General features: G+C 47.5%; 2 protein-coding genes across 15 annotated transcripts; one reads left to right on the top strand and one right to left on the bottom strand.

Moving 5' to 3' along the window:
- Positions 1–109: 109 nt before the first annotated feature.
- Positions 110–9,822, bottom strand: PPP1R3E (protein phosphatase 1 regulatory subunit 3E). Of its 9 annotated transcripts, none has more exons than XR_010839627.1 (4): positions 9,366–9,822; positions 8,931–9,068; positions 2,591–2,669; positions 110–1,676 (listed from the first exon to the last, which is right to left on the bottom strand). XR_010839627.1 is itself a non-coding variant. In XM_067028755.1 (4 exons), the coding sequence occupies exons 1-2, from the start codon at positions 5,644–5,646 to the stop codon at positions 4,482–4,484; spliced, it is 843 nt and encodes a 280-aa protein (XP_066884856.1). In that variant the 5' UTR covers positions 5,647–5,973; the 3' UTR covers positions 110–1,676; positions 2,591–2,728; positions 4,325–4,481. The 9 variants fall into 9 exon arrangements, 3 of the variants coding, with proteins under 3 accessions (XP_066884856.1, XP_066884858.1, XP_066884857.1); XR_010839624.1 differs by having other exon boundaries at positions 2,591–2,731; positions 9,366–9,819; XR_010839622.1 differs by lacking the exon at positions 8,931–9,068 and adding an exon at positions 5,230–5,560 and having other exon boundaries at positions 2,591–2,731; positions 9,366–9,810.
- LOC131753443 (bcl-2-like protein 2) lies at positions 9,821–26,381 on the top strand. 6 transcript variants are annotated; one of them, XM_059058761.2, is made up of 7 exons: positions 21,696–22,061; positions 22,421–22,535; positions 23,245–23,312; positions 23,620–23,726; positions 24,188–24,275; positions 24,362–24,513; positions 25,445–26,381. In XM_059058761.2, the coding sequence occupies exons 1-7, from the start codon at positions 21,711–21,713 to the stop codon at positions 25,482–25,484; spliced, it is 921 nt and encodes a 306-aa protein (XP_058914744.1). In that variant the 5' UTR covers positions 21,696–21,710; the 3' UTR covers positions 25,485–26,381. The 6 variants fall into 6 exon arrangements, with proteins under 6 accessions (XP_058914745.1, XP_066884853.1, XP_058914747.1 ...); XM_067028754.1 differs by lacking the exon at positions 21,696–22,061 and adding an exon at positions 22,190–22,272; XM_059058762.2 differs by lacking the exons at positions 21,696–22,061; positions 22,421–22,535; positions 23,245–23,312; ... (2 more) ...; positions 24,362–24,513; positions 25,445–26,381 and adding exons at positions 9,821–9,964; positions 10,263–10,350; positions 10,828–11,267; positions 11,890–14,834.
- The last annotated feature ends 1,482 nt before the right edge of the window (positions 26,382–27,863 follow it).

Raw genomic sequence — 27,863 nt, 5'->3', positions numbered from 1 at the left:
CCAGCAGACAGAGAATAGAACTTTCAAGAAATGAGATGGCCAAGAAATGCAGGGTGCCTCTGAGTCTCTCGCTACCCTCAGCCCCAAACAAACAATACTTCTCAGTAGCTTATACTTTCTTTTCATATTTCAACTTTATTTCAAATACGAGGTCTTTTATCCAGAAGGGAGAGCAGTTGCATGAGGAGGCTGAAGTGAGGCACAATACGAGTGGGTCTGGGGCCCAGTGTACAGAGCTGCACTGTGAAGAGGGTGGGGAGGCTCGGGAAGGGTCTGATGAGAACGGTGGTTTGAGGGGGATTCACATAGCAAACTTTCATTTCCTCTCCAGGTTAGCTATTCAATGGGTAGATTATTCAGTTGTTGTTGTTTGTTTTAGCAATTCACTGTTCTTTAGCGATATCACTGAAAGAAGTGCCAAGGCTGAGGACATACCAGCCCCTTTTGTTTCTTTTTCTGCCTGGACGGGGAAGGGAATGGAAACTAGAAGCAGAAAATGAAAATTTCTGACGTGTCCCTTGCCATGAAAAATTGTGGGTCTGACCCTTTGGAGAGAGGCCTGTTTCATAGCCTGGGAATGGGAGGTGGTCAGGAGGCCTGGGTTTAAGTCCCATCTGGAGTTGCACTAACAAATTCTCTGACCCTGCTGGGGTCCCTTTCTCATCTCTGGACCTGTGTCCTCATCTCTAGAGGAGTCTGGACCCAGTGATCTCTAAAGACAAGCCTTTTCAGGTCTCTGGATTCTATGACCTGCGGATTGCAAGGATCCAGAGGGGCTCCAGAGAAACACAGGAGTTAGAAGCAAGGGAATGCGGGATTAGACTGGCAAGTTGAGTCAGGGCTTATTGTGAAGAGAAATGATATATTCATAAAAGAAATGATATATTCATAAAAGCTATATTCATAAAAGAAAACAAAGGAACAGGAAGAATACTTAGGAAGACATCTGAGGTCTGGATGAGAGGAAAGGGCAAAAGTGTTCCTGCTGTGTTGCTTCAACGACCCGAGCCCCTGACCATGGTAATGGTTTCTCTTATGGCCCTTCCCAGTCCATGGCTAACAGGTTATACCCTAAATTGCCCCATTCGTACAGTCATCAGGCTTTAGAGGAAAGTCCCCACCACAATGCCTAACACATGACAAATCTCTGAAGTTTCTGCCAAATTCCTAGTGTTTCCCATGTCAGATTAGACTAGCAGCTTACCCCCAGGTCCTGGGGCAGCTCTGTATGGGAAGAACCTGAAGACTCATGTCTTGGCTCTGTAAAGCTGAGAACAGGGGCATGGGTGAGCCATGGTACTTCTTAGAGAAAAAGCTCAGGAACAATGAACTCTTCTTGGTTCCCTGCCCCCAACCATTTGCATTTATCTGCTTAGTAATACTCAGGTTCCCAGAGAGGGCCCAAGTGCAGACCATCCAGCAATTGTCCTAGTCAGGGACCCTTCTAGTGGAAACTCTAGGGAATTGGCCTGCTCAAGGCTAGCTGGGGTAGTAGGAAGGGGCACAGCATACCAACAAGTGTGGAGAACTGGCTAGGGCCAGGAGAGAATCCCAATGTATAGCAAGGCTGGAGTTCAAATGGGTTCCCAAGTTCTCCCAGGCACAGGCACAGGCGCAGTGGTTCCTTGCTGATCCTGCAGAGCCGGGACACTGGCACAGGAGGCAGCAGCAAGCTCCTGGAAATAGCAGATGAAGCTTGGAACCCTTGGTGCTTTGCCTTCTCCAAGCCAGTTGGGGAGGCTGGGAGGATGCGAAGGCAGAGCACAATTAGAAACTGTGGTTTTTTCCTAATAAGAGATGGTATGTGCCAAGGCTTTTTTTTTTTTTTTTTTTTAATGGCAAGGTTTTAATTTTGTTTTAAAGGATAATATTATGACATCATGCTTATGCACTGAGGCTCTGGAGATTTCCTGGGTTCACAATCCTAGCTCTGCCATTTACTAGCTGTGTGACCTTGCACAAATTACTGAGCTTTTCTGAATTGTTTTCTAATACAGGAATAACATTACTCAACTCATAGGGTTGTTTTGCGGATTATAAAGCATGCAAGACACCAGATTTTAGTGGCTACGTAAGTATATGTGAGCTCTTGCAACTGCTGATACACATAACAGTAACGCATACACATTACGCAAGAGATTATCACACACTGAGCCTTGACCCAGTCTCCTGCTCCATTATCCTCCCTTGGGTTCACTGATGACTAAAAAGTGTATTGCTTGGTGGCTTTCAGTACACTTTTTCTCTTCACTCTGCTGGAACTTTGACCTGAGGATGATCCACAAGATGCATGAAATTCTTTGTATTTTCCACCAGGTAAAGATGATGCTTAAATGGGCATTTGTTTGAGGAATGACCCAGGGTTTCTCTCTTTCAGCCATTTTTCTTAAAAGGATTAAAGATTTGGAGAGGAGGGGCATGGTAATAAGCTCCATACTCTATTCTGAATGCATGTATGGGCACGTGTGTGTGTGTGTGTGTGTGTGTGTGTGTGTGTGTGTGTGTACCCTCTCTCACTAAGTGATAAAAGGGGAATTCAGAAAATTTTGAAATCAGTAACAGATAGAAACGGGTGTGGGGGGCTGGTTACCTGGGAGCTCCTTGTTCATCTGCAGCATCAGGAACAGCTTTTCCCTCTTCTCCCTTCTAGAAGACTGTCAAGAAGGAGCCTGAGGGAGGAAGGTGGATCAACCATGGTCTTGGAGAAAAGGAAGTAGGTTCTCCACTCCTTCTGGAGGGAGAAGGAATAGCAGAGATCAACAAGGATGAAGAGGGAGGCAGATGGAAATAGAGAAAGTGAAGGTAAATACCGTATATGCTAAAAGAAAAATGAAAGTGATGAGAAGGAGACAAGGAAAAAGAAAGGCAAAGAGCTTAGACACAGGATGAGAGGAGAGGAAAAACAAACAACCAGATGAGGTTAACCAAGAGAGACATAAGGCATAAATGTGAATGGGTAAAAGAGTCCAGCTTTCCCATTTCACTTGCTCAAGGTATGGAGCAGACTGCCATCTTCTGGTACCATTTTATTTTCAAGATGCTCTGATTCTTGATTTGAAATGTTTTCTGTTTCTTATACCTATGATCCTTTATACTCAAGAAAGTCCCCAACATTGTTTCCTTTCATTTTGGGGGCTCCCAAGCATCATTTTCCCCTAGAGAGGCACCTCCCCAAAGCTGTCTCATAGCACCCAGGCTGGAAGTCTGTTGGGGCAAGAGCAAAAGCAAGGGGCAGAGGATGAGCTGTGGTTTGAAAGAGGCCCTGGAATACCCTGAGGTTGCAGGCTGGTTGCTGCAGACTGGATGCTTCCTGCGCTCTGAAACATGTGTCAAAAACTGGAGAACCATTCTCAGGCCCAACCACATGCTAGGGGTGCTGTGTGTTCTGAACTATAAGCACTCCAACTGTAGGCTGGAGAATGTGGCTTCTAATCCACACGCTGCCCCTCACAGATCATAAAATGTCAGAGCAAGAAGGGGCCTAAGAGATCACCTAATCCAAATGCAGTTTCTCAAGGAGGAAACTCTGGCCCAGAGAGGTGAAGTAACTTGCCCAAAGTTATCCAGCTAGTCAGTGACTTCCTTTTCTTCTGTGGCAGAAGGAATCCTGTGATTCACCTGTCTCTTGACAAATACAGTCCATAAAGTGCTTAGAGGTCATTAGAAGGCACCCAGAAAGGTAAGGCTGGCATTTTTCTGGAAGCCCCTGAGTGCACCAACCCCTTAGGTACCACATTATTTGGCTACAAGGACAAGCCTGGAGTTGGTTTTGCTTTCATTTTCATCCCCAGGGCTGCCTGGAGCCTGGAACCTGGAGGAAGGAGCTCTGATGCTACCTGCCATCACTCCCTAGCCAGTCAGTAAAGACTGAAGCTAGGGGCTGGCAGGGGTGACAAGGGAATCCTGTCATAATGTCAGGGGCTGGGGAGCAATGGCCAAGTTCCTGGGACTTAAGCAAGGCAATTATGGCTGAGTTAAAGAAAGCTAGGATGGGCAGGGCTGGGGAACCTGCGGTGGCTAAGGCCAGTAAGAAGAGGGAATGAGCCAGCAAACTAAATGATTTCAACTGTGGTAGGCTCCTAGTTCACACAAAATACGTCCTCAGTCCCCAAGAGTTACCCTCAACCTTTGACTGCCTAGGCCTGACGGACCTACTCACTTTCTCCCAATGCCCACTCACGGAAGAGAACGTCACTATCGTCCTTTTGCTTCTTTTCTAATCTTCCAGCACTCTTTCCATCTCCCTCCTTCTATGACTTGGGTTCCTCCACTCACATCCACCCCAACCTCCCCGACTTTCGCTGATTCTACCCACACCCCACACCCCTTTGGTTTCCCCCATCCTCCTCGCCCTCCCGGGCTTGACTCTCTAGGGCAGCTCCCCGCCAATCTCGGTTTCTCCCATTCCCCCCCACCAAATCTTCGGGCTCCCCCAGCCCCCCGGTGCCTTTAATTTTTTTCTGCCATCGGCCGCAGGCGTCTCAGATAAAGTGGATCCAGCCCTGGAGCTCCGGGGCTCCACCACTGCCCGGGTGCTCGGGCCCACGGAGAGAATAGTCACGACCGCCGTTGTTGTCCCAGAACTCGTGGCCGCTAACGCGGTAGCGCAAGGCGAAAAGCAGGGCGCCACCAATGGGTGGCGCCGGTAGGCGGAAGGCGAAGCGGTCGGCGCGCGGCGGGGGCGGGGCCGGACCGGCGTAGGCGGCGGGCTCCTCGCGTTGGGTCAGCCAGCCGTCAGCGCTCCAGCGCACGCTCACGCGCTTCTCGTAGGCCAGGTCCAGCACGCGCGCGCTCCCGGCCACGCCCAGCGGGCCAGCCTCGGCGCGTTCCAGGCAGATTCGCTGCGCCCGCAAGCGGGCCGCGAAGCCAGGCTCGCTGGCCGGCTCTAGGGTAGCGCGCGCCTCCTGCTGGGAAAGGAGGAAAGGGGAGGGAGCCCAGGAGAGGGGAGGGGAGGGGAGGGGAGGAGAGGGGAGGGGAGGGGAGGGGAGAGAGAGGGGGCGGGGTCAGGGCGAGGCACTGGACCAATCGGAGGCCTATCCCGGCGTCCCGGCAGTCAGAAGGGAGCCCAGCTGGGAGAGTGGCCTAGAGCCACCTGCCAATGGGGACCCCAAAAGGGCAAGCCCAGGGTTGGGGGGTGGAGATGGGTGCTCCTAGATAAATCCACTCCCCAAAACCCAACGAGGCCAAGTTAGGGAGGTCCCGGGGAAGGGGCGTACCTCTGCCGCCTACCTGGAGACCTCGGGCGCGGGGCTGGCACGGCGCGAAGTGGCGAAGGGCGTCCCTCTGCAGCTGGACCTGCACGTGGCGGGGTACCCGGGGCAGCTCTCCCGGGCGGAAGCGGCGCACAGCGGCGAGCTCCAGCCCAAGCGCGTCAGCGAAACGCACTCTCTTACGGGTGTTGGGGCTGCGGCTGTGGGGCACCCGGGTACCGCTGCCTCCGGCGGGCGCAGAGCGAGCCCTGCGCCCCCGACTCGGAGCGGGAGCTCGGGATCGGGCTCCGAGGCGCGTCCCGCCTTCGCCAGGCTCCTCCTCCGGCTCCTCCTCGAGGCTGGGCCGCTGGCTGCGGTAGTAGGCGCGCTCTGTCAGCCCGGCGATGAAGCTCAGGTTGCGGGGGATGTCGGTGCGGGGGGACCGCTCGCGAGACATGGCACCCCCCGCCCTGGCGGAGCCCTCCCGCAGCGCCCCCGCGCTGCCTTCCTTTCCTGTCTCCCACCCGCCTGGTATCGGCGCAGAAGCTTCAGGCGCCCTTCGCAATTGCGTACTCTCCTTGCTGTCACCTCCAGAATCCTCCACTTCAGCTCCCAGGGTATTTGACCATCACCTCCTGCGTCTCTCTGCTCTGAGCGTGCGCTCAGCGGCGCTCACCCTCCGGTCCCGTGGCCCTCGCCCACAGCCTTCTGACAGGTGGCTCCCCATCCAGCAGGAGGTAGGCACTCCAGCCTACAGGTCCTGAGTGAGACCACTCTGCCTTCTTTCTTTTTTTTTAACGGCCTCAGTCTTTTGGCACGGGAAGAGTTAACGCAGGGAGTAGAGAGTAACCTTTCCTTTTCGTTTCGGGGAAGTTTCAAAAGGCCCAGCCTGTAACTTTCTCTTCAGGGCTCAACGTTTTCTTTCCTAAACCCTAGCCTCCAGGTTTGGGAGGATGATGGTGGGCGAAAACATGGGGAGGTCACGAAAGCTAGTTAGAATCTCAAACAGAAGCTGAGATGTGGCACTCAAAAGGGTGGGTGGCCCATTTGAAAGAGTTCTGAGCTGAGAGTTGTGGAAAGACATAGTTTCTGGTCTCACCTCTGGTGCTATTTAGCTGCGTGACCTTTAGCAAGGCACAACTTCTCTGGACCTCAGTTTTCTCATCTGTAAAATAGTGGATTAGAGTTCTGATCTCTAACCTGACTGTACACTCTTTGACGGCAGAGGTTGTGTCTGATTCATGGTCAGTTTCAGCACATAGTAGGCCCTCAAATTATTGAATGAATCATCACATATCTCTCTTGGAGCTGGGGCTGCGGGGTTCTAGTTCCAGTGGGAGCTCCAAGAAGGGCACAGAGCTGCTTTTTACTCCCTCATTTTTTTCTATATTAGTGGGGGAAAAAATGTGAAGTTTTGTTTAGTTTTTTTCTAACTTCCCTCCTGATCTTACGTAGCACTTACAGTGTTCTAAGTACAGTTGTTTTACAAATACTAACTCATATAATATAGCCATCATAGGACTAGGGAGTATTATGCCTATTTTATGGATGAGAAGATTGAGGGAGAGACAGGATAGGATTCTTGCCCAGGGTCACATAAATTAATATTTGGAGAGCAGGAATTAGAAGTCAGCAGTCCCGCTGTAGAGTCTACTCTTTTTTTTTTTTTTTTCTTTCTTTTGTGGTACGCGGGCTTCTCACTGTTGTGGCCTCTGCCATTGCGGAGCACAAGCTCCGGACGCACAGGCTCAGTGGCCATGGCTCATGGGTCCAGCCGCTCCGCGGCATGTGGGATCTTCCCAGATCGGGGCACGAACCCGTGTGCCCTGCATCAGCAGGCGGACTCTCAACCACTGCACCACCAGGGAAGCCCCCTAGAGTCTACTCTTTTATCCACTTAGTTATGAGTGGATTAAAACATTTCATGGTAATATTTAACATTCTCAGAGCATTGAAACGGGGAATCTTAGAGTGGAAATGGAATCTCTAAATTTAAAGCAACAGGAGAGTTTAACCGTAAAATCACAAGTGACTAAGTTGGAAATGAATAGTGAGACATATGCTATCTTATTGTTATACAATTTATTTGCTTGCATTTTAATTCCAGTACTAACCATAGCAATGCTGTTTAGCCAGGACTCATTTTTAAAGTGATACTGAGTTTTATTTTCTTATTTTACATGTACGTATATAATCCATGGACACATTCTTTTCATATTTTAGGGTATAAAATAATGCTACAGTAATTTGTGTTACAGTCAAGCAGTTAAAAACTGTCTTCCTTGCTCTGCTAAAATACGTTATTGACAGAATAGGTAAGGTTCCATGTCAGCCTAAATGGCTGGAGGTTTTCAGGGAAAAGCTCTGTTGCCTTGTCTACAGTTTGAGCTGCCATTTCTTGGCTCTGTAGTGTTGGCCTGAGAAGATCCTTGAGGAACACAGCTTTGGACCTGGTGTAATTTGTGTTGGTCTAGCAGTCTTTGTTTCTTAAACAGCCACTGCAGTGATCTTCAAACATCTGACTGGGCTTACTCAATAACTGGCCAGAGGCATCGAATGATTTCTTCAGTCAACATTTATTGAGGGTCTATAAGGCTATGAGGACATAAAAGTGAATAAAATTCAGTGCCTGCTCTCACCGAGCTTATAAATAAATGGGTGGGCAGACAGAAATCTATTTGGATCCTGTGACAAAAGTGTTTTTATTTCAAGTAAATGTCTTAGAAGAAATCAGGACTGCAAATGAAGGACTAGGCTAGATTAGTCTATAAAAAAGGCAAACTTGGGACTTCCCTGGTGGTCCAGTGCTAAAGAATCCGCCATCCAATGCAGGGGATGTGGGTTCGATCCCTGGTTGGGGAACTAAGATCCCACCTGCCACGGGGCAAGTAAACCTGTGCGCCACAACTACTGAGCTTGCGCACCTCAATGAAAGAGCCCGCGTGCCGCAAACTACAGAGCCCACGTGCCCCGGAGGCCACACGTCACAACTAGAGAGAGAAAACCCGCACGCCACAACTAGAGAGAGAAAACCTGCACGCCACAACTAGAGAGAAGCCTGTGCACCACAATGAGGAGCCCACGCCACAAGGAAAGATCCTGCATGCCTCAACTAAGACCCGATGCAGCCAAAAAAATAAATAAAGAAAATAAATAAATAAAATTACATTTAAAAAAAGAGAAGAAGGCAATTTTGCTGGTGGCAGCTGGAATGATCAGCCCAAGGACAAAGAAGAAATGAGGATGGTTGAAAGGATACAGTCATAAAGGAGTGGAATAGGTGGTATGTTCAGAATATTGGGGAGAACTGAGTTTGGGTTTGCAAATGGTGTGGATTCAGTTTGGCCTTGTAAACGGCATGATACCAACACTGATTACCTGAAGCAAAGAGGGACCTTGAAACAATACAGTGTTAAAGTTAAGACAAACTTTCAAATCAGAATTAGGTTGAGGCCCATCTTCTCAGTATGTGGCTTTGGGCAAATTACGTAACCTCTCCAAGCCTCACTTTCCTCATCCATAGAATGAGGATAACACAACATAAGGATTGGTGTGAAGATAAAATATCAAGTGTGTAAAGAAAGCACTTAGTACCTAATAAGTCTTCAAAATGTGTTAGTCATCACCATCTTTACAGAAAAGACCTTTCTTCTCTAGTTACCATAGAGGCAGATGGGAATACCAAGGCTTGGACTGGAGGTAGAAGCAAAGGGAATCAGCAGGGAAGGAAAATTGGGTTACCTCTTTCAGCCTTTGGTTGGAGAGCCCTCCAAATGGAGCTGAAGGAAGTGCCAGCTGCAAGAGCTGGTGGGCCCCAATCAGAATGCCTGAGGGTGCCCTTGTGTGGATCAGCTGTGGTCAGTCAGATGGCTTCACACCCTGTGTAAACATACTGCCTTGTATAAATGATAGACGTTCATGTATGTGCATATATATATATATGTAATCTGAAATGATAAACATCAACCTTGACATTGGCAACCTCCAGGAAGGGAGGTGGAATTGGGGGAGGGCAGATGGAGGAGGACTGAGGACTTGTATTTTTTTTCTCTACACTTCCATATTATTTGACTTTTTCGTAATGAGAATAAGTCCATATGTTGGCTAGAAAGAACTAAAAAAGAAACCAATCTAATTACAAAAAAAAAAAAAGAGAGAGAGATAAAGAAAAGTTACCTGCAGAAACTGCTTGCGATCCAAGTCCTGACTCCCTGATGCTTGGCTAAAGCCCCAGCTCACGCAGAGACCACTGGGTTAAAGGTCCTGGAGAAAAGGGGAGGTGAAGTGTTTGGTGTCTGTGTCACGTCTGCCAGTTCCACAGGATGAGGCACCTGGCAGGCAGTTCCCACCGGAATGGGAACTGCTCCTCTTTTCTGGGCACCCACTCCAGGGCTGGAAAAGTTCAACAAGTGCATGGAACATCAGAGACCTTCTGGAAATGCTGAATTTGCTCCAAGGTTTCCTGAGCCTCAGCCGGCTTCTCTGGGTAGCCTCCAGGGTCAGGAGACCCGTCCAGCTCTCCATGCCCTCCTGGCCCTGCTCTTCCTGGCCTCCAGCGGCCCTCTCTCTTCCTGAGTTGTGGCCCTTCCCAAGCCTGCGTCCCAGCCCCGCCCCTCTCTCTGGACGCATCTCTGGGCCCCATCATCACCCGGCGCCGGGCCCTCCCTCCCGCCCCCCCTTTCTCCTCCCTCTTTCCTTCCCTCCCTTCCTCCCTCTCTCCCTCCCTCCCAGCTCCTGCACCAGGAAACAGCCGGATCCTGGCAGCGGCCTGACCCGTGAGATCCCTAACCTGGCAGGCAGGCGGGGTTGGAGACTGGCTGAGGGTGGGGGTGAGGGAGGAGCTGGGCCTTTGGGCTGCACTGGGGGGAGCGGGAGTAGAGATGGTGTCGGCAGGAAGCCCTTGGCCCTGGGTTTCCCGGGAGGACAGTCATTAAACATGGATTCGGCCACACAGCTGGTAGAGCGTTGGGGGCAGGGGCCTGGTCCCGGGAGCTGCAACCCCAGCCCTTCTCAGCCCAGACCCTGATCCCTGGTCTTCCCCACCTAGCTCTGATCTCCCCCTCCCCTTCCCAGGGCTCCACGCTGGGCAGGAGGATGAAAGGCCCCAGCTGGGGGCTCCTTGCCACCAGCGCTGGGTCCTAAGAGCTGCCATCCAGGCTGGGTGAGTGTCCCCTTCCTTCTCTGTCCCGGGCAACCCTTTGCTTCTCCCCCTTTCCCTTCAGCCCCTGTCTCCTCGCCCATCTTGTGCCTCTGCCAGCATCTTCACATCTTGCCTCTGGGGAGGTCCTAAGCCCCTTCCTCTAGCCAAAAAGGTGTGTACTGTGGCGGGGTTGGTGGGGGAGGTGTAGAGGTGTCATAGAGCTGTTGTTGTCTTGTTATGAAAAGAATCTAAAGTATTTTAGGTGAAATTTACTTGTTTTACATTTAATTTGGCATATTATGAATTTGAGGGCCAGCCCCTTATGCCCTGGCCCCACACCATGGCCTAATTTCCTTGTTCTTACCCGTCCCGGCCCAGTGGTTTCTGAGATTTCCCCTCACCTCCCTCCCTGTATCATGGGCTGGCCAAACCTGAAATGCCTCCTTCTGGGTCTCTGACCATATATTCATGCCAGTCTTTTGTGTTTGACTCCTACAGCTGCCCGGATGGCGACCCCAGCCTCAGCCCCAGACACACGGGCTCTAGTGGCAGACTTTGTAGGCTATAAGCTGAGGCAGAAGGGTTATGTTTGTGGAGCTGGCCCGGGGGAGGGCCCAGCAGCTGACCCGCTGCACCAAGCCATGCGGGCAGCTGGAGATGAGTTCGAGACCCGCTTCCGGCGCACCTTCTCGGATCTGGCAGCTCAGCTGCATGTGACCCCGGGCTCGGCCCAGCAACGCTTCACCCAGGTCTCTGATGAACTCTTCCAAGGGGGCCCCAACTGGGGCCGCCTTGTGGCTTTCTTTGTCTTTGGAGCCGCGCTGTGTGCTGAGAGTGTCAACAAGGAGATGGAGCCACTTGTGGGACAAGTGCAGGAGTGGATGGTGGCCTACCTGGAGACGCGGCTGGCCGACTGGATCCACAGCAGCGGGGGCTGGGTAAGAAATTTCTCCATTGCTGCCCTGCACATCCCTCTGAAAAGTTGGTCTCCACGGGGAAGACGGGGGCTCTGGCTGGAGCTGGGGGCGGCTGTGCTGGGAATGAGGCGCAGGGGCTGAGTCTCCCTGTTTGGGTGGAATCAGATGCCCTCACTGTGGGTATCGCTGGACTCTGCACTCCAGGGCTGCCATGCAGTCATCACTGGGTGGGCTCATGGTCCAAAGCAGAGGACAGAATACACAGTAGACAGTGTAGTGCCTGCAGAGAAATGGCATCCAGCCATCAGAAATTTTTTACACCTGAGTACATGGCATGGGGGGGTCAGGGATCAGGGATGGGTGGTGGTCAAGGCAAACCTTGGCAAAGGATGCCAGTTCTGAGCAGAATTTTTGGCCAGGGAAAGGATGGTATTCAGTTGAGGTAGAGAAGGGCAAATGAGCCAGGCGCTCATGGGGGATCTGAGGGGCTGGTGGCCAGGAGCTTGGGCCAGAGAGGAGCTGGGGGTGGGGTAGTGCTTGCAGTGGATGGAACTGGAACTCTCCCTCTCCTCTTTTCTTCACTCTTTCCTCTCCTGATATCCCTTTCTCCTTCTTTCTCTCCTACTTCCCTTCTCTCCCACAGGCGGAGTTCACAGCTCTATACGGGGACGGGGCCCTGGAGGAGGCGCGGCGTCTGCGGGAGGGGAACTGGGCCTCAGTGAGGACAGTGCTGACGGGGGCCGTGGCACTGGGGGCCCTGGTAACTGTAGGGGCCTTTTTTGCTAGCAAGTGAGAAAGTCCAGGGCCAGGTGGGGCGAGGTGTGGCTGGGGGACAGGAGAGCAGGAACAGAGCAGAGGAATGCCCTTGGAAGAAGTGGGGGAAAGGATGGGCATGGAATGGGGATGGGAAGGGGCAAGGTAGCGTGCAAGAGAGCTGAGTGTGCTAGGCAGGCAGTTGAAAGAGTGAACTGGAGATATTGCGGAATGTATTGGGAAAGTCAGGAGATGGAGTCATTCCAGGGTTGGGGGGAGGTGGGAGGGATCATGCCTATAGGTGTAGGCGCATGAAACTCTACCTAGAGCTTGATTTGCAGCCCTGAGGAAGGTGGACTTGCATAAGGGGTTGGCGTCTCCTTTGAATGAGACTTGGGGCAAACACAGAAGGAAAATCCCTTTGGAATGGGAGCTTGGGGTTCTCAGGGGATAGGGAGAGGTGGCTGTGATCATGGGCTGCTGGGACATGCGTGTGCATGTGCACGGGTGCTCGTGTGCATGCTGGGCTGCTTGTCTAATCTGGTGGCGATGGGATTCCTCGAGGAGAAAACATTCCCTCTTGCAGTGGTGAGAACAAGGGGCAGCTCTCTGTCCCTCCTCCCAACGTCCCCTCCCTTCTCCCCTTGTCCTGCTGCCTCAAGGCTGAGGGAGAAACACTGTATCCAGACTGAGGGCTCTGGCCACTTTTCTGCAGAAAGTCGTCAGCAGGGCTTTGGAGAGAAGAGCAGTTCTGTAGCTGGCCTTGTTCCTTCATTGTCCCCCTTCCTTGTGCATCACGCACTTGCTGCTGCCTCCTGGGCTCTGACAGAAAGGCAGGGCTGCGGAGCCTGTCGGGGGTGGAAGCTTCTGGAAGCTTCGGGAGCTGGAGCTGCCTGCTGCCCTCCTCTCCCACTGGGGCACACTGGTGCCTAAAGTGTTCCCTATCTCTGGGACCTTTTGTACCCAAACTTAAACTCTAAATTGGGGCTCTTACTAATTTTCATTTTGAGTGTGTGGACGTAAATGCATATCTGGAAGACAGTCTGGGTCCTGCACTGTGTCTCGGAGAGACTGTTGATGTCTTGAGAGGAACATTCCCGCTCTGAACCCCATGAATGTGAGGGTGACGTGTACTCCGTGACTGGCCTATTCCATGTGGTGGGCTTTGGTGCTGCTTTATTAAGGGCCAGGTGTCTGGGTTCCACAGTACCTCCCAGGACCTAGAAACATTGACATTTTCTTGGAAGCCACGCTGTTTGCATGGGTTTTACTTGTCTGTACCTCAGAGTCTGAGGATGTTAACTTTAGAGCTCCCTGTCCTCTAGAACAGATTCAGATGACAGCTTTTTCTTTTGAGAAAGACATGATTTCACTCCAGATGTATGCCCTGAGCCAGACCTCACTGCTGCACTTTCCTAGGTGCTAAAATTGCTGCTCTCCAATGCTGACTTCTTCTGACACAGTGCTCTAGAACCCTGCCCTTGATCCTGAGCACTGACCAGCTTAGCTAGACCATGGTTGACTTTTGGAGATTTTCACTTGGTCCCAGAATGTGGCAACATAGTTGTACTCACTAGAATGTGGGACCAAAATTGGCCTCAGGTGTTTAGCTCAGACTTTTGCTTTTGAGAGAGGGCTGCACTTTTTAACGGTATTTATAGGGGAGGTGGTGGACTGCATGGGCCACTTGGTCTGTTGTGAGTATGCTGGTACCAGGCACTCAGAGCCAGTCTGTGGCAGGCAGTTGGGGTGGGGGGGGTTTCTCTGACTTGCTCAGGACAAACTAGGCCAGTGGTTTTCCAACTGCTTGGCAGAGCCCCAAAGTTTCCTAGGGGTTGCCTCAGGAGTCCTTGGGGGAGATGAAGCGGGGGCACTGAGCAGGCCAGGCGACTTGCCCTCAAACAGAACAGCTCCCCTGTAGCCGTCTTACATATCGGGGTTCAGGGTAAGATTTTATTTGCATTAAGGGGTTTGCTGCTGAAAAACAAAGTTGGAAAACCACTGACTAGACCATCAGCTCCAAATTGGAGCCTGTGCTCCCCCAGGTTTGGGTCAGACTCTTCCCCCTACCCTCTACCACAGGACGCCTAGCCCTGGTAGCTTTCCTGGGGACCTTTAGCAAACAGAGGTAGCAGGGACCGTGGTCAGGTTACCAAAAAAGCCCGGCTCTGAGGCCTTCACACCTGGGTGGAAGGAGAGGCTGTTTTCTGAAAGGGTAAAAGGGCTTGGTCTGGATTCCCGGAAGCATAGCTTGGATGGGACCACAGAGGGCAGTTTTGACCTGTCCTGCCCTTCTGAGCTTGAGGGGGAATGGAAACCCCAGAGACTCTTCTGTCAGGGAAAACTAGCGACTCTCTTCTAGAGCCATATAGTTCCTTGGGATTAGCTCTTGGCCAAGAAGGCCGAGTATGGCTCCCAATTTTTAAATCCATTTCATTTTTTTAAAAATAAGGGAAATAAATCTTATTGCCATTTTTCAGAGATTAAATAGGTGGAGAGGGTATTTCTTGCTCTCCAGAGCCCAAAGGGACAAATAGGGACTTTGCTTAGGCCAAGGAAGGAGCAGAAGTAGGGCAACTAGGTCCTGCACTTATTAATCCCACTCCCCACTTATTCTAGGGCATACACTATTTTACTTTTTTAAAATCATAAAGCGGCGGGAGAACAGATTTGGTTAGTTTAGAAGAAAAGAAAAAGCTCTATAAATATAAATATATATTCCTGTATTTTTATTTAATAATTTATAAATACCAAGTTCATTTGACTTTTATTTTTGTGTAATATGTAATGGTCGTATTAAAAAAAAATAAATAAAACCCAGAAGTTTAATGAGAAGGACTGAGCAGGGTTTGTGACTTCTATACTGTATAGCCTGGGGTCAGGACATTTCTTGATCTAAGCATCTCATCATGACTTTGTTAAGGCTAAGAATTAGATTAATAGGGATTTGGGAAAGTATTGAGATAAAAAAATTTAAAAAAAAAAAAAAAAAAAGGAGGGAATTCCCCAGCGGTCTAGTGGTTAGGATTCTGCACTTTCACTGCTGAGGGCCCGGGTTCGATCCCTGGTCAGGGAACTAAGATCCCACAAGCTGCACCATGCAGCCAAAAAAAAAAACAGAAAAAAGAAAATCAGAGTTGTTCTCCCATCCCCCCATCCTAGCCAAACGCCCAAAGCCAAGAACTCCATCTGGGCCAACCCAAGCATTGAGAGGGTGTGTGTATATGGTACTTTGGGATGGCCACAACAAAACCCAAAACAAAACAAATAAAACCTACCAAAAATCTTTATGATGTAATCAAGTCCCCTGTTGTGGTTCAGCCGCTAAATCAGAAGTATGTGATAATGAGCATTTCTCCTCAATATCCTGCTGCCTACTTCAGACTTAAAATAAGTCTTGCAAAAATGGAGCCCTTGCTTACTTTCCTGCTCCCCTGAGACATTTGGTTTCAGCCATTGTAATGCAAACTGCTAAACTGGATGGGATCTACAGGAATTGTTCAGCCCATCCCTCTGTACTTCTAGTCTAGGACCACATCAAAATCATGTCTGACAGGAGTAGTGATCTTAATTTTAAATTACAAGTGGGAGTTTCTAGTATTTCTATAATCCAATGCAATATAATGGTATTTGGGTTTATGTGTTAAATTGTAGTGAGAAATACACTGCTTAGAGGAATCCAGTGTTGTATTTCTATTCTCTCTATATAGAAAAATCTACGGGACAAGCCATGTTAAAGTCAGAGAGTGGCTTGGTGAACATGGCTCTAGGGAAAAGGGAATTAGATGCTCTTAATATCGTCAGGCTATGATAGCTAGTGTATTTATCCCTACTGCAGTTTGACTGGTTTATAGTTTGCCTAATTCCAAAAAGCATTTGCAGCATCTCACTATAATACACAAAAGACAGAACAATAGGAAAATATAGATTTTTAAAGGGTAAAGGGAAAATTGAAATATTATAATAAAATGACAGCAAAAAGGAAAACTAACACAGAAAAGCATTCTATAAGCAGTATTCCCAAATACTAAAGGTAGGCTATGAATTCAACTCTGAGCTTCTTGGCAGCTAAAGAAAATTGGAAAACACAATGAGATTCACATCCCTCCTAGGATTTATAAAACCTTTCAGTTCCTCAAGGTAGGCAAAAAGTTTTGTGGCTCTTCTGAGAAGACACTGAGTGATATAGTGGACACCACCCTCTATAACACCTGACAGCAAACATGATGTTGAGTTTTACACTACCGTTTCTTGCAGAAACACCAAATGGGGATTCAGGAGGTCCTAAGCTTGTTCTATCAGGATCGTCACAGTTTAGCTCAAATATGCTCTATGATGCCATAGTTTAAAATAGGGCTAGAGCTTCCCTGGTGGCGCAGTGGTTGAGAGTCCGCCTGCCGATGCAGGGGCATGGGTTCGTGCCCCGGTCCGGGAAGATCCCACATGCTGCGGACCAGCTGGGCCCGTGAGCCATGGCCGCTGGGCCTGCAGCGGGAGAGGCCACAGCAGTGAGAGGCCCGCGTACTGCAAAAAATAAAATAAAATAGGGCTAAATTTCAGACTATCTAAATGGACAGATGGATTGTTTATATTCTTCAGACAGTTCTCTGTGAATGTTATTTACCCAAATGATACTTTTGATAAAAATTGCGCAACATTTAGTTACACTTTCTAGCAAATGGATGGATTATAAATATACTGTTTTTAGCTGAGAGCAGATCCTTTGAAAACTTTAAAAGCTGCCTTAAATGTAGATACAGGTGAGATACAAATAAATTAACAATATTTTTAAAATCAACCAGAAAACATAATATAATGGAATGCTATCTAGTTTTTTATTCATTCAGTCAATTCATTCATTCAGCAAGTATTCAAGCATCTTAGGTGTGCTGAGGACAATTCTAGGCACTGAGGTAGAGAAGTGAACAAATAGGCACAAATTTTTGCCTTCATGTTACTTTCATTCTAGTAATGGAAACAAACAAAAGCTAAATAACTACCTACCTACATAAATAAGTTTCAGGACATTCATTAACATAACATTTCATGTTAGGTGCCAAATGCTATGGAGAAAAATAATTCATTAGGGCAGGATTGGGAAGGTGTATGTATAGGTTTCAATGTTGAATAGAGTGAGCGAGGAAGGCCTAATTTCTAAGGTAACTTCTGAGTAAAATCATGAAAAATGAAATTGGAAAAATATTTTTATTGACATGGAAAAATATTTCTGTTATTAGGTAAAAAAGAAAATAGATTAGAAAACAGAATATATGGTATGATCCCATTTTGCTAAAAAAAATATATATATACACACATATATATACCTCTATATATATTTGTGTATTGAAAGTTTCAGTAAGGGTATATGCCAAAATATCATTAGTGATAATCTCTGGGTGGTGGATGTTATGGGTGATTTTATTTTTTCTTTTTGTTATCAGTATGTTAGGATTTTTTAATAAGGAACATATAAAAAAGAAGTTTTTCAGGTACAAAGTTTTCTAAAAGTTAACCAAGCAGAATGGAAATTAAGCAGCCCAACAGAGGCTCCTTCTCACTTAAATGACCACCCCACTTCCATGCAAGGTTGGACCTAGGGAGTTAAGGTAGGTCGGGCCAGACTTTGCATTAGAAAGTAATTGGAGTTGGCTCCAAAACAGAGGTAAGTAAATGATCAAGGCTCCAAGGTTCTGTGTCAACATTGTCCAATAGAAATATAATGCAAGTCATGTAAAGCAACTATACTCCAATCAAAATTTTTTAAAGTCAAAACAAAAAAAATACAAGCCTCATATGTAGTTTTACATTTTTTAGTAGCCTCATTAAAAAAACCAAAAAGAAACAGGTAAAACTAATTTTAATAGTATTTTTTTAAACCCAGTATATAAAGACTACTATAATTTCAATCTGTAATTAATACTGAACAATTATTAAGTTATTTTACACAAGTATCTTTTTCATCCTTTGAAATTCAGTGTATATCTGACACTTCCAGCACATCTCAATTCAGAGCACCATTCACATTTCAAGTGCTCAGTAGCCACCTATGATGAGTGGCTACCATATTAAACAATGTACTTCTAGATTAGAGGGAATTATTGCAGCCAGTAAAGGTAAAATTTTCAAAGCAGGAGTTAAAAATGGGGAAGAAACTATCAGGAAGCCAAGTATTTATATGTTTAGTGAGAAAACTTTTCCCTTCTGGACAGAACTGGACATGCCCTCATCCATTTTTACTGATTTAATTCTCCTTTTCTCAACTCGACAGATCATTCACTTTTGTTAACACACTTTTCCTTCTTCTAGGGCAAAACATCACTGAGTTTCAGTTTTTCTGAAACTCCATGGCCCCCTATTGATAGGTTATTACTGAAGGAAAAGTATACTTATAATGGGTGAATCTTACATCATTACATACCAATTAAAAAAAAAATTCATTCTCAGAGGAAAACTTATCTCTTTGATGTTCTCTATGCATCAACAACAGGCAGGATATAAACTTATTACAGAAGATCATCCATTCAGTTAACATTTATTGAGCACACAGTGATAGCCAATGGCAATACAAATATAATTAAGAAAGTGTCCCTGCCTTTTACACTTTCAGTCTAATAGGGAAGTATATTACAGATCACCATTCAAATATCTTTTAAAAATGTGTTTGTAAAAGTAATCATGCTTATTAGAGTAAGTTTGGAAGCTGGAGTGTTTTTTTTTAATTTTAAGTAAAAATAATATATGATATTGTGGGAAAAATCATAGAACATAGAAAATTATAAAGAAGATCAATCATAATAAGCCTACTACCCAGAGAGAATCACTATTAACATTTTGGTATATTTCTTTTCCATCAGTTATCTATGCTTATATTTTATGATCATACTGTATATACAGTTTTGTACACTGCAGTTCTGCTTACCATTATATTGCAAGCATTGTCCTTGTCATTAAAAATGTTTTGAAGACATAATGACTATATAAAATTACATATATGTGTGTATAACAATTTTCCTGAAAAGTGCCCACTTGGACAATCAAGTTGTTTACATTTTTTTTCACTTTGATGAACATCTTTATTCTCAAATGTTTACCTAGGTTTTAGATTATTTCTTTAGAACAGATTATAAGAAATACAATTACTGTGTTAAGAATCTCAACATTTTAAAAACTTTTGTTGCATATTGCTAAAGAACAGATTGTACTGGTTCTTATTCCTTTTTTTCTCCAATGCCCAAGTTGTTTTTTTAAAAAATCAGATATACATAATTTTAATCATACTTTATATACAATTTTACATCCTACTTCTTTGGCCTAACAAAAATTATTTTTATAAGTTATCACACACTACGTGTAAACCTTTTTTTAAAAATATAGGTGCATTAAAAAAATATAAATAGGTGCATAATAATCTTGTGATGTAATTATAGTTTGCCTAAACACTTATCTCTTATTGGAATTTAGTCTTTCTCCAGCTTCAGCATTGTACGTAATGTTATCTTTGTGTATTAAAACAGACCTTATAGAAATTTTGATCTGAGCTTTGAAATCTGGTTTTGAATTCCCTGATCACTTCTAATTAGTTATGACTTGGGGGAGTTACTTCATTCTTTCCTCATCCCTAAAAAGGTTATGGTTTTGGGACTATTTGCTTCATAATGTTGTTATGAGAGTTCAATGAGATAACATAACAAGGAGTCTAGGATGGTGCCTGTTACAAAATCAAGTACTCAACAAAACTGGGGTTCAAAGGCATTATTTTAAAAATCACATTTCCCTTAATTGGCTTTCTTAGTTTAAATTAGGTATCAATAAACATCCAAGTCTTGATTTGGTTAAAATCAGTAGAAAAGATTTTTCTTCCAGCAAACTCACAATCGTTTAGAGATTGTCTGCGGTGCTCAACTTAGTTCTCCCAGACCACTGAAGCTGAGATGGCTGATGAAGTAATTTTCAGTGAAATTTTAAGCAACTGTGACTCTGCTCCAAGTTCTCCTGTTCCTGAGGTAAGGATCTGTGTGAAAAAATGAGGGTGAGGGGAAGAGTGGGGTATACTGTGAAGCTTTTGACTTTTGGTTTGCTAGTAGGCATCTCCTCTTGTTCAAATCCCTCTATCCAAGTCATGTACATCCTCTCCAGGTTGTTTGAATAACTATGGTTGGGCTCATGTGAATCTGGCTCTCAAACCATAGCTTGGTCTGGCTGCAACTATCCCTCTTGCAAACTTAGCACTGCCGTTCCTTCCTTTTTAATAAATGTGTAGGATCACCACTAAACTATGGCAACCCTGCTTTCCAGGGCTAGGTCTCATTGGTATCTCAGAGTGCAACGGTGACGTGGAATTCCTCTGGGGTCTGAAGGAGGGTCTGGGAAAGTGTTGTAGATGAAGGGTGGCACCCAGATCCCCAGTCAATGTATCCTTTGGTCAACAAACATTTATTTGGATGCTTACTATGTGCTAGGCATATTGCCCCACGGTGGAGATGCAAATGTAGATAGAATCCAGCCTCTCATCTCCAAGCTCTCACAAGCTCTAGTTAGGAAAGGAAGCACAAAATGATTAAGTGCACAGTGGAGGTAGGTCCGCTTGTCATGGGAAAGGGGAGGCCAGTTAGTGGAAGGCTTCACAGGGGAGGTGATGACGGGGTTTGCAGTGGTCTGGCTGAAGAAGGACTGCACGTACAGAGGCACAGAGGTACAGACCTGGGTGCAGATACACCCACTGGAATGAAGAGTGTGGAAACAACATTCACGAAGTAGCGTGGTCTGGAGGTCTCCAAGGCCTCGGTAAGGAGTTTTGAGAGTTAACCTGGCCAGTGTGGATTGGAGTGGTGACCCACTGGAAGCTGACGCATTAAGCGGCTGCAGCAAACAGTCCAAGCAAGAGAAGAAATGAAACTGGGGCATGAGCAGAATGCTTGGAAAGTATGCCTGTGCAGGAAGACAGCACATACAGGGCTCATGACTAGTACTGGAGTGAGGATTCCTCCCTGCTTTCTGGTTTGGGGAGACCTGGTGGATGGTGGTGCCAATAACCTGGGTGGGAAAGATAAGCTCCTTCCTAGAGAGCGCCATTCAGAACCCTCCATTTCCAGCAACATCCCATCTACTGGCAGAAGACCAGTTTCCAGAAACCGCCGCAATATTTCCGGCCTCTGCCTTCCAAGAGCTCACTAGTTGGCAACCAGCAGCATCAAGATGGCGTCCTCCTAAAGACCAGTCATGTGACCTCGGCTTTCACTGGCAGCCCGGCAGTTCGTTCGGGGGCAAGGTTCACCTGTCACGAAACGGGCGTCAGCCCTTCGAATCTCGCGAGCCAATCGGCATCTGAGGCTGGGCCACTTCTGCGAAGCGATCGGAAGACTGGTCCTTTCCACTCGCCTTGCCAGCGGCCAATCACCGAGCGTCATACTTCGCGGACCCACCCTTAGGCGGGGGAGAAGCAGGAATGTCGTCACAGCTAGGCTGTATTGTTACCTAAGGACTTGAGAGGAGGTGGGACGTGTGTTGATTGGCAGACCGATTTCTCCTACCGGGATTTGAGAATTTGGCGCAATCCCCCGCCTTAGGGGTGGGGACTTATTTGATTGCCAAGTAATATTCCCCAATGGAGTCCTAGCTCGTGGTGACGGACAGGCTGCTTGACTAATGAATCCTCGGCGTGGCCGGCGCAGCTCTCCAATCGCTGGGAGGCTGGCCCCAGTCTGAGCGGCGATGGCGGCGGCGGCGGCGGCGGCAGCAGCAGCGGGGGCTGCGGGCGGTCGGGGCTCCGGGCCGGGGCGGCGGCGCCATCTTGTGCCCGGGGCCGGTGGGGAGGCCGGGGAGGGGGCGCCGGGGGGCGCAGGGGACTACGGGAACGGCTTGGAGTCTGAGGAACTGGAGCCTGAGGAGCTGCTGCTGGAGCCCGAGCCGGAGCCCGAGCCCGAAGAGGAGCCGCCCCGGCCCCGTGCCCCCCCGGGAGCTCCGGGCCCTGGGCCTGGCTCGGGAGCCCCCGGCAGCCAGGAGGAGGAGGAGGAGCCGGGACTGGTCGAGGGTGACCCGGGGGACGGCGCCATTGAGGACCCGGTGAGGGAAGGAGGGCGAACGAGCAGGCCGGCGACCGGCCGGCCGTGTCACGGGAGGCCCAGAGCTCAGGCGAGCGGGAGGCGGGCGGGGGATGGGGGTGGGCGGGGAATAACGTGGCTGGGGCCGGGCTGGGGACGCAGCCTCGACCGCCAGAAGGGGCCCAGCCGGGTTGATTCGGGCGTCATGGGTGCCTAGTGTTGTTCTAGAGAAGGTAGATTGCTTTTTTTTCATTATGACCCTCGCTTGGGGCGAGAGAAATGGCCGAGCATGGCTGGGGCCGCGCGCGGAAGGAGAGCAGGGTAGAACCCCTGCGTTGGTTCCTCTTAAGCTGTTCTCCATACCCTTCCCACTCCTTGTAGGAGCTGGAAGCGATCAAAGCTCGAGTCAGGGAGATGGAGGAAGAAGCTGAGAAGCTAAAGGAGCTACAGAACGAGGTAGAGAAGCAGATGAATATGAGTCCACCTCCAGGCAATGGTGAGTAACTGGCGGTTGCACGCGGAACCCGGGTCCTGAGATTGAAAGGGTTATCGGAGCACGGTTTAAATGGAATTAGATGCTCGGAACCTTGGAGCTGCTTGTCTGAGCAATTACTGGGCAGTTGCTGCAGTCATAGTCATTGTGTGTTTTTCTGACCTTTGTGAGACGGGGCCTATGTTTTGGTGATGGTAGTCTTGTGCCTTCCTTTGTCCCTGTTACAAATGTGTTGCTCTTTGTTCTTAGTCTTCCACTACCCTTTTTGGAGGTTGCTAGCTGGTATTTGACCTTCAAGTCCAATAGTTCTTCTTTCAGTTGGAGACCTTTAGTTAGGAGTCCTAAGAGAAACTGCTCAGCTGCCAGGGGGTTTCTCCTCTGATCTAGAAATGTCCAGCCTCAGCCGACTTAATTTTGTTCACTTTTCAAATCATTTTAACCAAAGCTATTCAATAGGGACTTGATTTGGGGGCAGGAGGGAATTCCTGTATTGTTTTCTTTGATTTTTAAGACAGTATAAATCTATTCCTTAATTTTTCAAGTATTTAGTGAGCACCTACTGCATGCTAGACTTTTTTAGGTAATGGGTACAGCAGGGAACAGAACAGACCAAAATCTTTACCTTTGCTGCTGCTTGTGGTGGTGGTAGTGGTGCATAGATTGGCCAAGTAGAAAACAAGCGTTTTTTTTCCTGATCCTTTTTTCTTCAAAGCTGGCCCAGTGATCATGTCCATTGAGGAGAAGATGGAGGCTGATGCCCGTTCCATCTATGTTGGCAATGTATGTACCAGAGCCTTGACTGGGGTAGGGGAAAGCTCTTAGTTTGCGGGATTATTTATTAGGAGTCTTGAAAGGAACTATTTCCAGGATAGGTGGCGGATTTAAGGGGTGGAGGGAGGGTTGGAATGAGGTGAAAGGTAATGGTGATTAGCAGAGGCTCTGGGGTTGGAAGGAAAAGAGGTTTGTTCCTTAGAGAACTAGACATTGATGTGCTTTGGTGTGTATGGATGGCCCAGCGCAAAGGCTAGGCAGGGTACCTGTGGAGATGGGAGTTTGCCCTGTTACCTGTGAAATGTACCCCCCACAGGTGGACTATGGTGCAACAGCAGAAGAGCTGGAAGCACACTTTCATGGCTGTGGTTCAGTCAACCGTGTTACTATACTGTGTGACAAATTTAGTGGCCATCCCAAAGGGTAAGTGGGGAAGTTGAGGTCATTTTAGTCACAGTTAAAAAATAGATAAATTATGTTTTATATTGAGCAGTAAGTTACCTAGATGTTAAAGTAAGTAGTCCATCTTTTAAGATAGGAGTTAATGTTGATACATATCAAGGATTGCACATAAAATTGCCTCCAGGGGGCCAACAGATAACAGAGATGGGGGCTGGGTGTGGGGGGATCATGAACTATAAGGGGGGGGCGCCTTCTGCTTGGCCCCCACTTTTTTCTGCCTTGTGGAAAACCAGGCCCTCTGTATCCTATCTTACAATTTTCTAAGCGTAGCTGCAAATCTTGATTAAAATCTTCCATTAAGAAGTTTTTGGACAAATAATTAAAAATATGAATACCCTGTACTCAGAGCATGCCTGCAAGTTGGATTTGATCTGTGAGCTGCTATTTGTATCCTCAGATGAAGTAGCAATTACCTTTTTCAGGTTTGCATATATAGAGTTCTCAGACAAAGAGTCAGTGAGGACTTCCTTGGCCTTAGATGAGTCCCTGTTTAGAGGAAGACAAATCAAGGTAAGCCTTGTGCCCTTTGCTGTTCTGGTTCTCTGTAAGCTCTCCAGGTTGGCTCTAAGGCATTGTGTTGTACGTGTCACTCTCAGGTGATCCCCAAACGAACCAACAGACCAGGCATCAGCACAACAGACCGGGGTTTCCCACGAGCCCGATACCGTGCCCGGACCACCAACTACAACAGTTCCCGCTCTCGATTCTACAGTGGTTTTAACAGCAGGCCCCGGGGTCGCGTCTACAGGTCAGGATAGATGGGCTGCTCCTCTCCCCCGCCTCCCATGAGCCCTGTATGCTTCCTTCTCTCCTCATCTGAGGAACCTCCCTCCTTGACCCTCCCCTTGGTTCCGGGGACTTGGTCTCCTGCCTGTGCAGGGTGAGGAAGGTAGTTGCAGGCCAGGAGGCCAGTCTCATCTTTTTCTGGAGCAGGAATTGGTGATAAGGGCTGGATCTCTCCACCCTGTTCTGAGAGATGCTTCTCCACCCAGCCTTTTTTTTCCTTGAGAGTTGATGGCAGTGAAGGTGTTTACACAGAACGCCCGCGAAGAACAGGGCCTCAGAGCAGTGAAAGCACTGTTTGGACATTTGCTACTTTTCCCAGAGTTAGGGAGGGGCTGAAGTTTGAAGCTCCCTTGGAAGAAAACCAGAGGCTGGTTGATCCTCCTCAACAGCCATGTGGGAGGATATCGAGATACTTACTCTTTAGCCAGTCTTTTGCAACTTTCTCGCTGGGCCTAGTGTGGCACCCATGTTGTTGCTTCACTTTACTTCCATTTCTTTACATTTAAATAGACAGTTTAGGCATATAGACCTTGGCTTTTCATAAAATTTACCTGTCTGCTCCCAGGAGTTAGGGAGGATCTGTTGGTGAGAGCCTCGCTTTTAAGAGCTGTGGAGAACTGAAATCTGGATAAACAATGAGTCCTTTTTCTTGCCCCTATGTCTCAGATGCATTTCTTTATTGCCACTGTTTGGCGAGGTAATAACAGTTAATTCCCCACTCCCATTTGCCAGGTGTGTCACTATTTCTGGGATTGTGGGGGTCAGTTTTAGGACTTGGGAAACTTCTTTCCCCTCTTCCCTTCTCAATAACTGGGGCGAGGGCCCACGGGGAGGGGCTTGGACTGAACTATTTAGTGATCATGTTAACACCTAACTCTCCTTCTTTCTTCCAGGGGCCGGGCTAGAGCGACATCATGGTATTCCCCTTACTAAAAAAAGTGTGTATTAGGAGGAGAGAGAGGAAAAAAAGAGGAAAGAAGGAAAAAAAAAAAGAATTAAAAAAAAAAAAAAAAAGAAAAACAGAAGATGACCTTGATGGAAAAAAATATTTTTTAAAAAAAAAAGATATACTGTGGAAGGGGGGAGAATCCCATAACTAACTGCTGAGGAGGGACCTGCTTTGGGGAGTAAGGGAAGGCCCAGGGAGTGGGGCATGGGGCTGCTCATTCACTCTGGGGATTCGCCATGGACATGTCTCAACCGCGCAAGCTGCTCCCCCTGTTTCCCTGTCCCCCTTTGCCCCCTTGCGAGCTGCTCAAGGGTAGGTGGGCATGGGTGGTAGGAGGGTTTTTTTTTACCCAGGGCTCTGGAAGGACACCAAACTGTTCTGCTTGTTACCTTCCCTCCATCTTCTCCCTAGCTTTCACAGTCCCCTCCTGCCTGTTCCTGTCCTGCCAGGTCTACCACCCACCCCACTCCTCTTTTCTGGCTCCCTGCCCCTCCAGATTGCCTGGTGATCTATTTTGTTTCCTTTTGTGTTTCTTTTTCTGTTTTGAGTGTCTTTCTTTGCAGGTTTCTGTAGACGGAAGATCTCCGATCCGCTCCCAGCGGCTCCAGTGTAAATTCCCCTTTCCCCTGGGGAAATGCACTACCTTGTTTTGGGGGGTTTTGGGGTGTTTTTTGTTTTTCAGTTTTTTGTTTTGTTTTGTTTTCCTTTGCCTTTTTTTCCCTTTTGTTTGGAGGGAATGGGAGGAAGTGGGGACAGGGAGGTGGGAGGTGGATTTTGTTTATTTTTTTAGCTCATTTCCAGGGGGTGGGAGTTTTTTTTTTAATATGTGTCATGAATAAAGTTGTTTTTGAAAATAAAAAATGTTTGGCCTTTTGGGTGTATGGATTATTTATCTTCTTGTCTCTTAAATCCCAGATGGCTGTTAATTCTTTCTGGAAGTGCTGGTGTTGTTTGTGGAGGGGAAGTTCCCACCTAAGGAGTAGAAGTCAGAAGTACAACTAGCAGGAACATGTGTGTTTAGCTGAGCTTGATGGGGTTTTCTGGAAAGCATGTAGCCCTGATTGGCACTTGCGAGGTACATTAAATGAGCCTGGGAATATAAAGGAATGGCCAGATTACAGTGCTCTAATAGCACTTTAGTGTGTCCTCTTGATAAAATTTATGTGCAAGTGAATCATGCACACCAACAGCACTAGATTGTTATGTTGGGGTCTGGGTAGCCTTTTTTGTCTTCCCTATCCCAAGGTAGGCTCAAAAAATGAGGAAAAAAAAAATTAGGGCTTCCCTGGTGACTCAGTGGTTAAGAATCTGCCTGACAATGCAGTGGACACGGTTTCAAGCCCTGGTCCAGGAACATCCCACATGCCCCAGAGCAACTAAGCCCGTGCACCACAACTACTGAGCCTGTACTCTAGAACCCACAAGCTACAACTACTGAGGCCATGTGCCACAACTACTGAAGCCCACATTGCTAGAGCCCGTGCTTTGCAACAAGAGAAGCCACTGCAATGAAGCCTGTGCACCGCAGTGAAGAGTAGACCCTGCTCACCGCAACTAGAGAAAGGCTGTGTGCAGCGACAAAGACCCAACGCAGCCAGAAATAAAAAAAGTTAACATTTAGTTAAAGATAATTGCAAAGCTATGTTCTCTAGCAGTTCAGTGGCCACTTAATACGTTCGGCTAACTTTTTTTTAAAATATAAATTTTATTTATCTATGGCTGCGTTGGGTCTTTGTTGCTGCATGCGGGCTTTCTCTAGTTGCGGTGAGCAGGGCCTACTCTTCATTGCGGAGCAGGGGCTCTAGGCACACAGGCTTCAGTACTTGTGGTGCATGGGCTTAGTTGCTCCACAGCATGTGGGATTCCCAGACCAGGGCTTGAACCTGTTTCCCCTGCGTTGGCAGGCAGATTCTTAACCACTGTCGCAGGGAAGTCCTAGCTAACTTAGTTTGGATTGTTCCATTAATTAGGATAAGTGGCTTTCATTGTTTGAGTATCCTTAAGTTTAGTAGTTGAGGTACTTGGTCATGTTAATGACCTGATTTTTCCACTTTATATTCTAATGTTAGATTGGTCTTAAAAACCTTTGGTACTATATCACACACGCGTGCCCTTTTGTAGACCCTCCATTACTTACAGAGTTTGTAAATATTTAAACCTCTATATGTTCTATTGCGCCGTTCACTTCTGTTCCTAGGATGTTTTGTTCATGATTGCCTCTGACCGAGATGCTCTCTTCGATAATCTTAGGTTAAAGAAATGGCTCTCCATATCCATGGAGCCTCAGCCAACCTCCCACATGGTTTTGTTGTGTTTTTTTTGTGGTATACTTTTTTTTTTTCCAAATGGTTTTGTATTCTGAA

The sequence above is a fragment of the Kogia breviceps genome, chromosome 3 (assembly GCF_026419965.1).
Source record: "Kogia breviceps isolate mKogBre1 chromosome 3, mKogBre1 haplotype 1, whole genome shotgun sequence".
NCBI classification, from domain to species: Eukaryota; Metazoa; Chordata; class Mammalia; order Artiodactyla; family Physeteridae; genus Kogia; species Kogia breviceps.
This window is presented reverse-complemented; position numbering and strand designations above follow the sequence as displayed.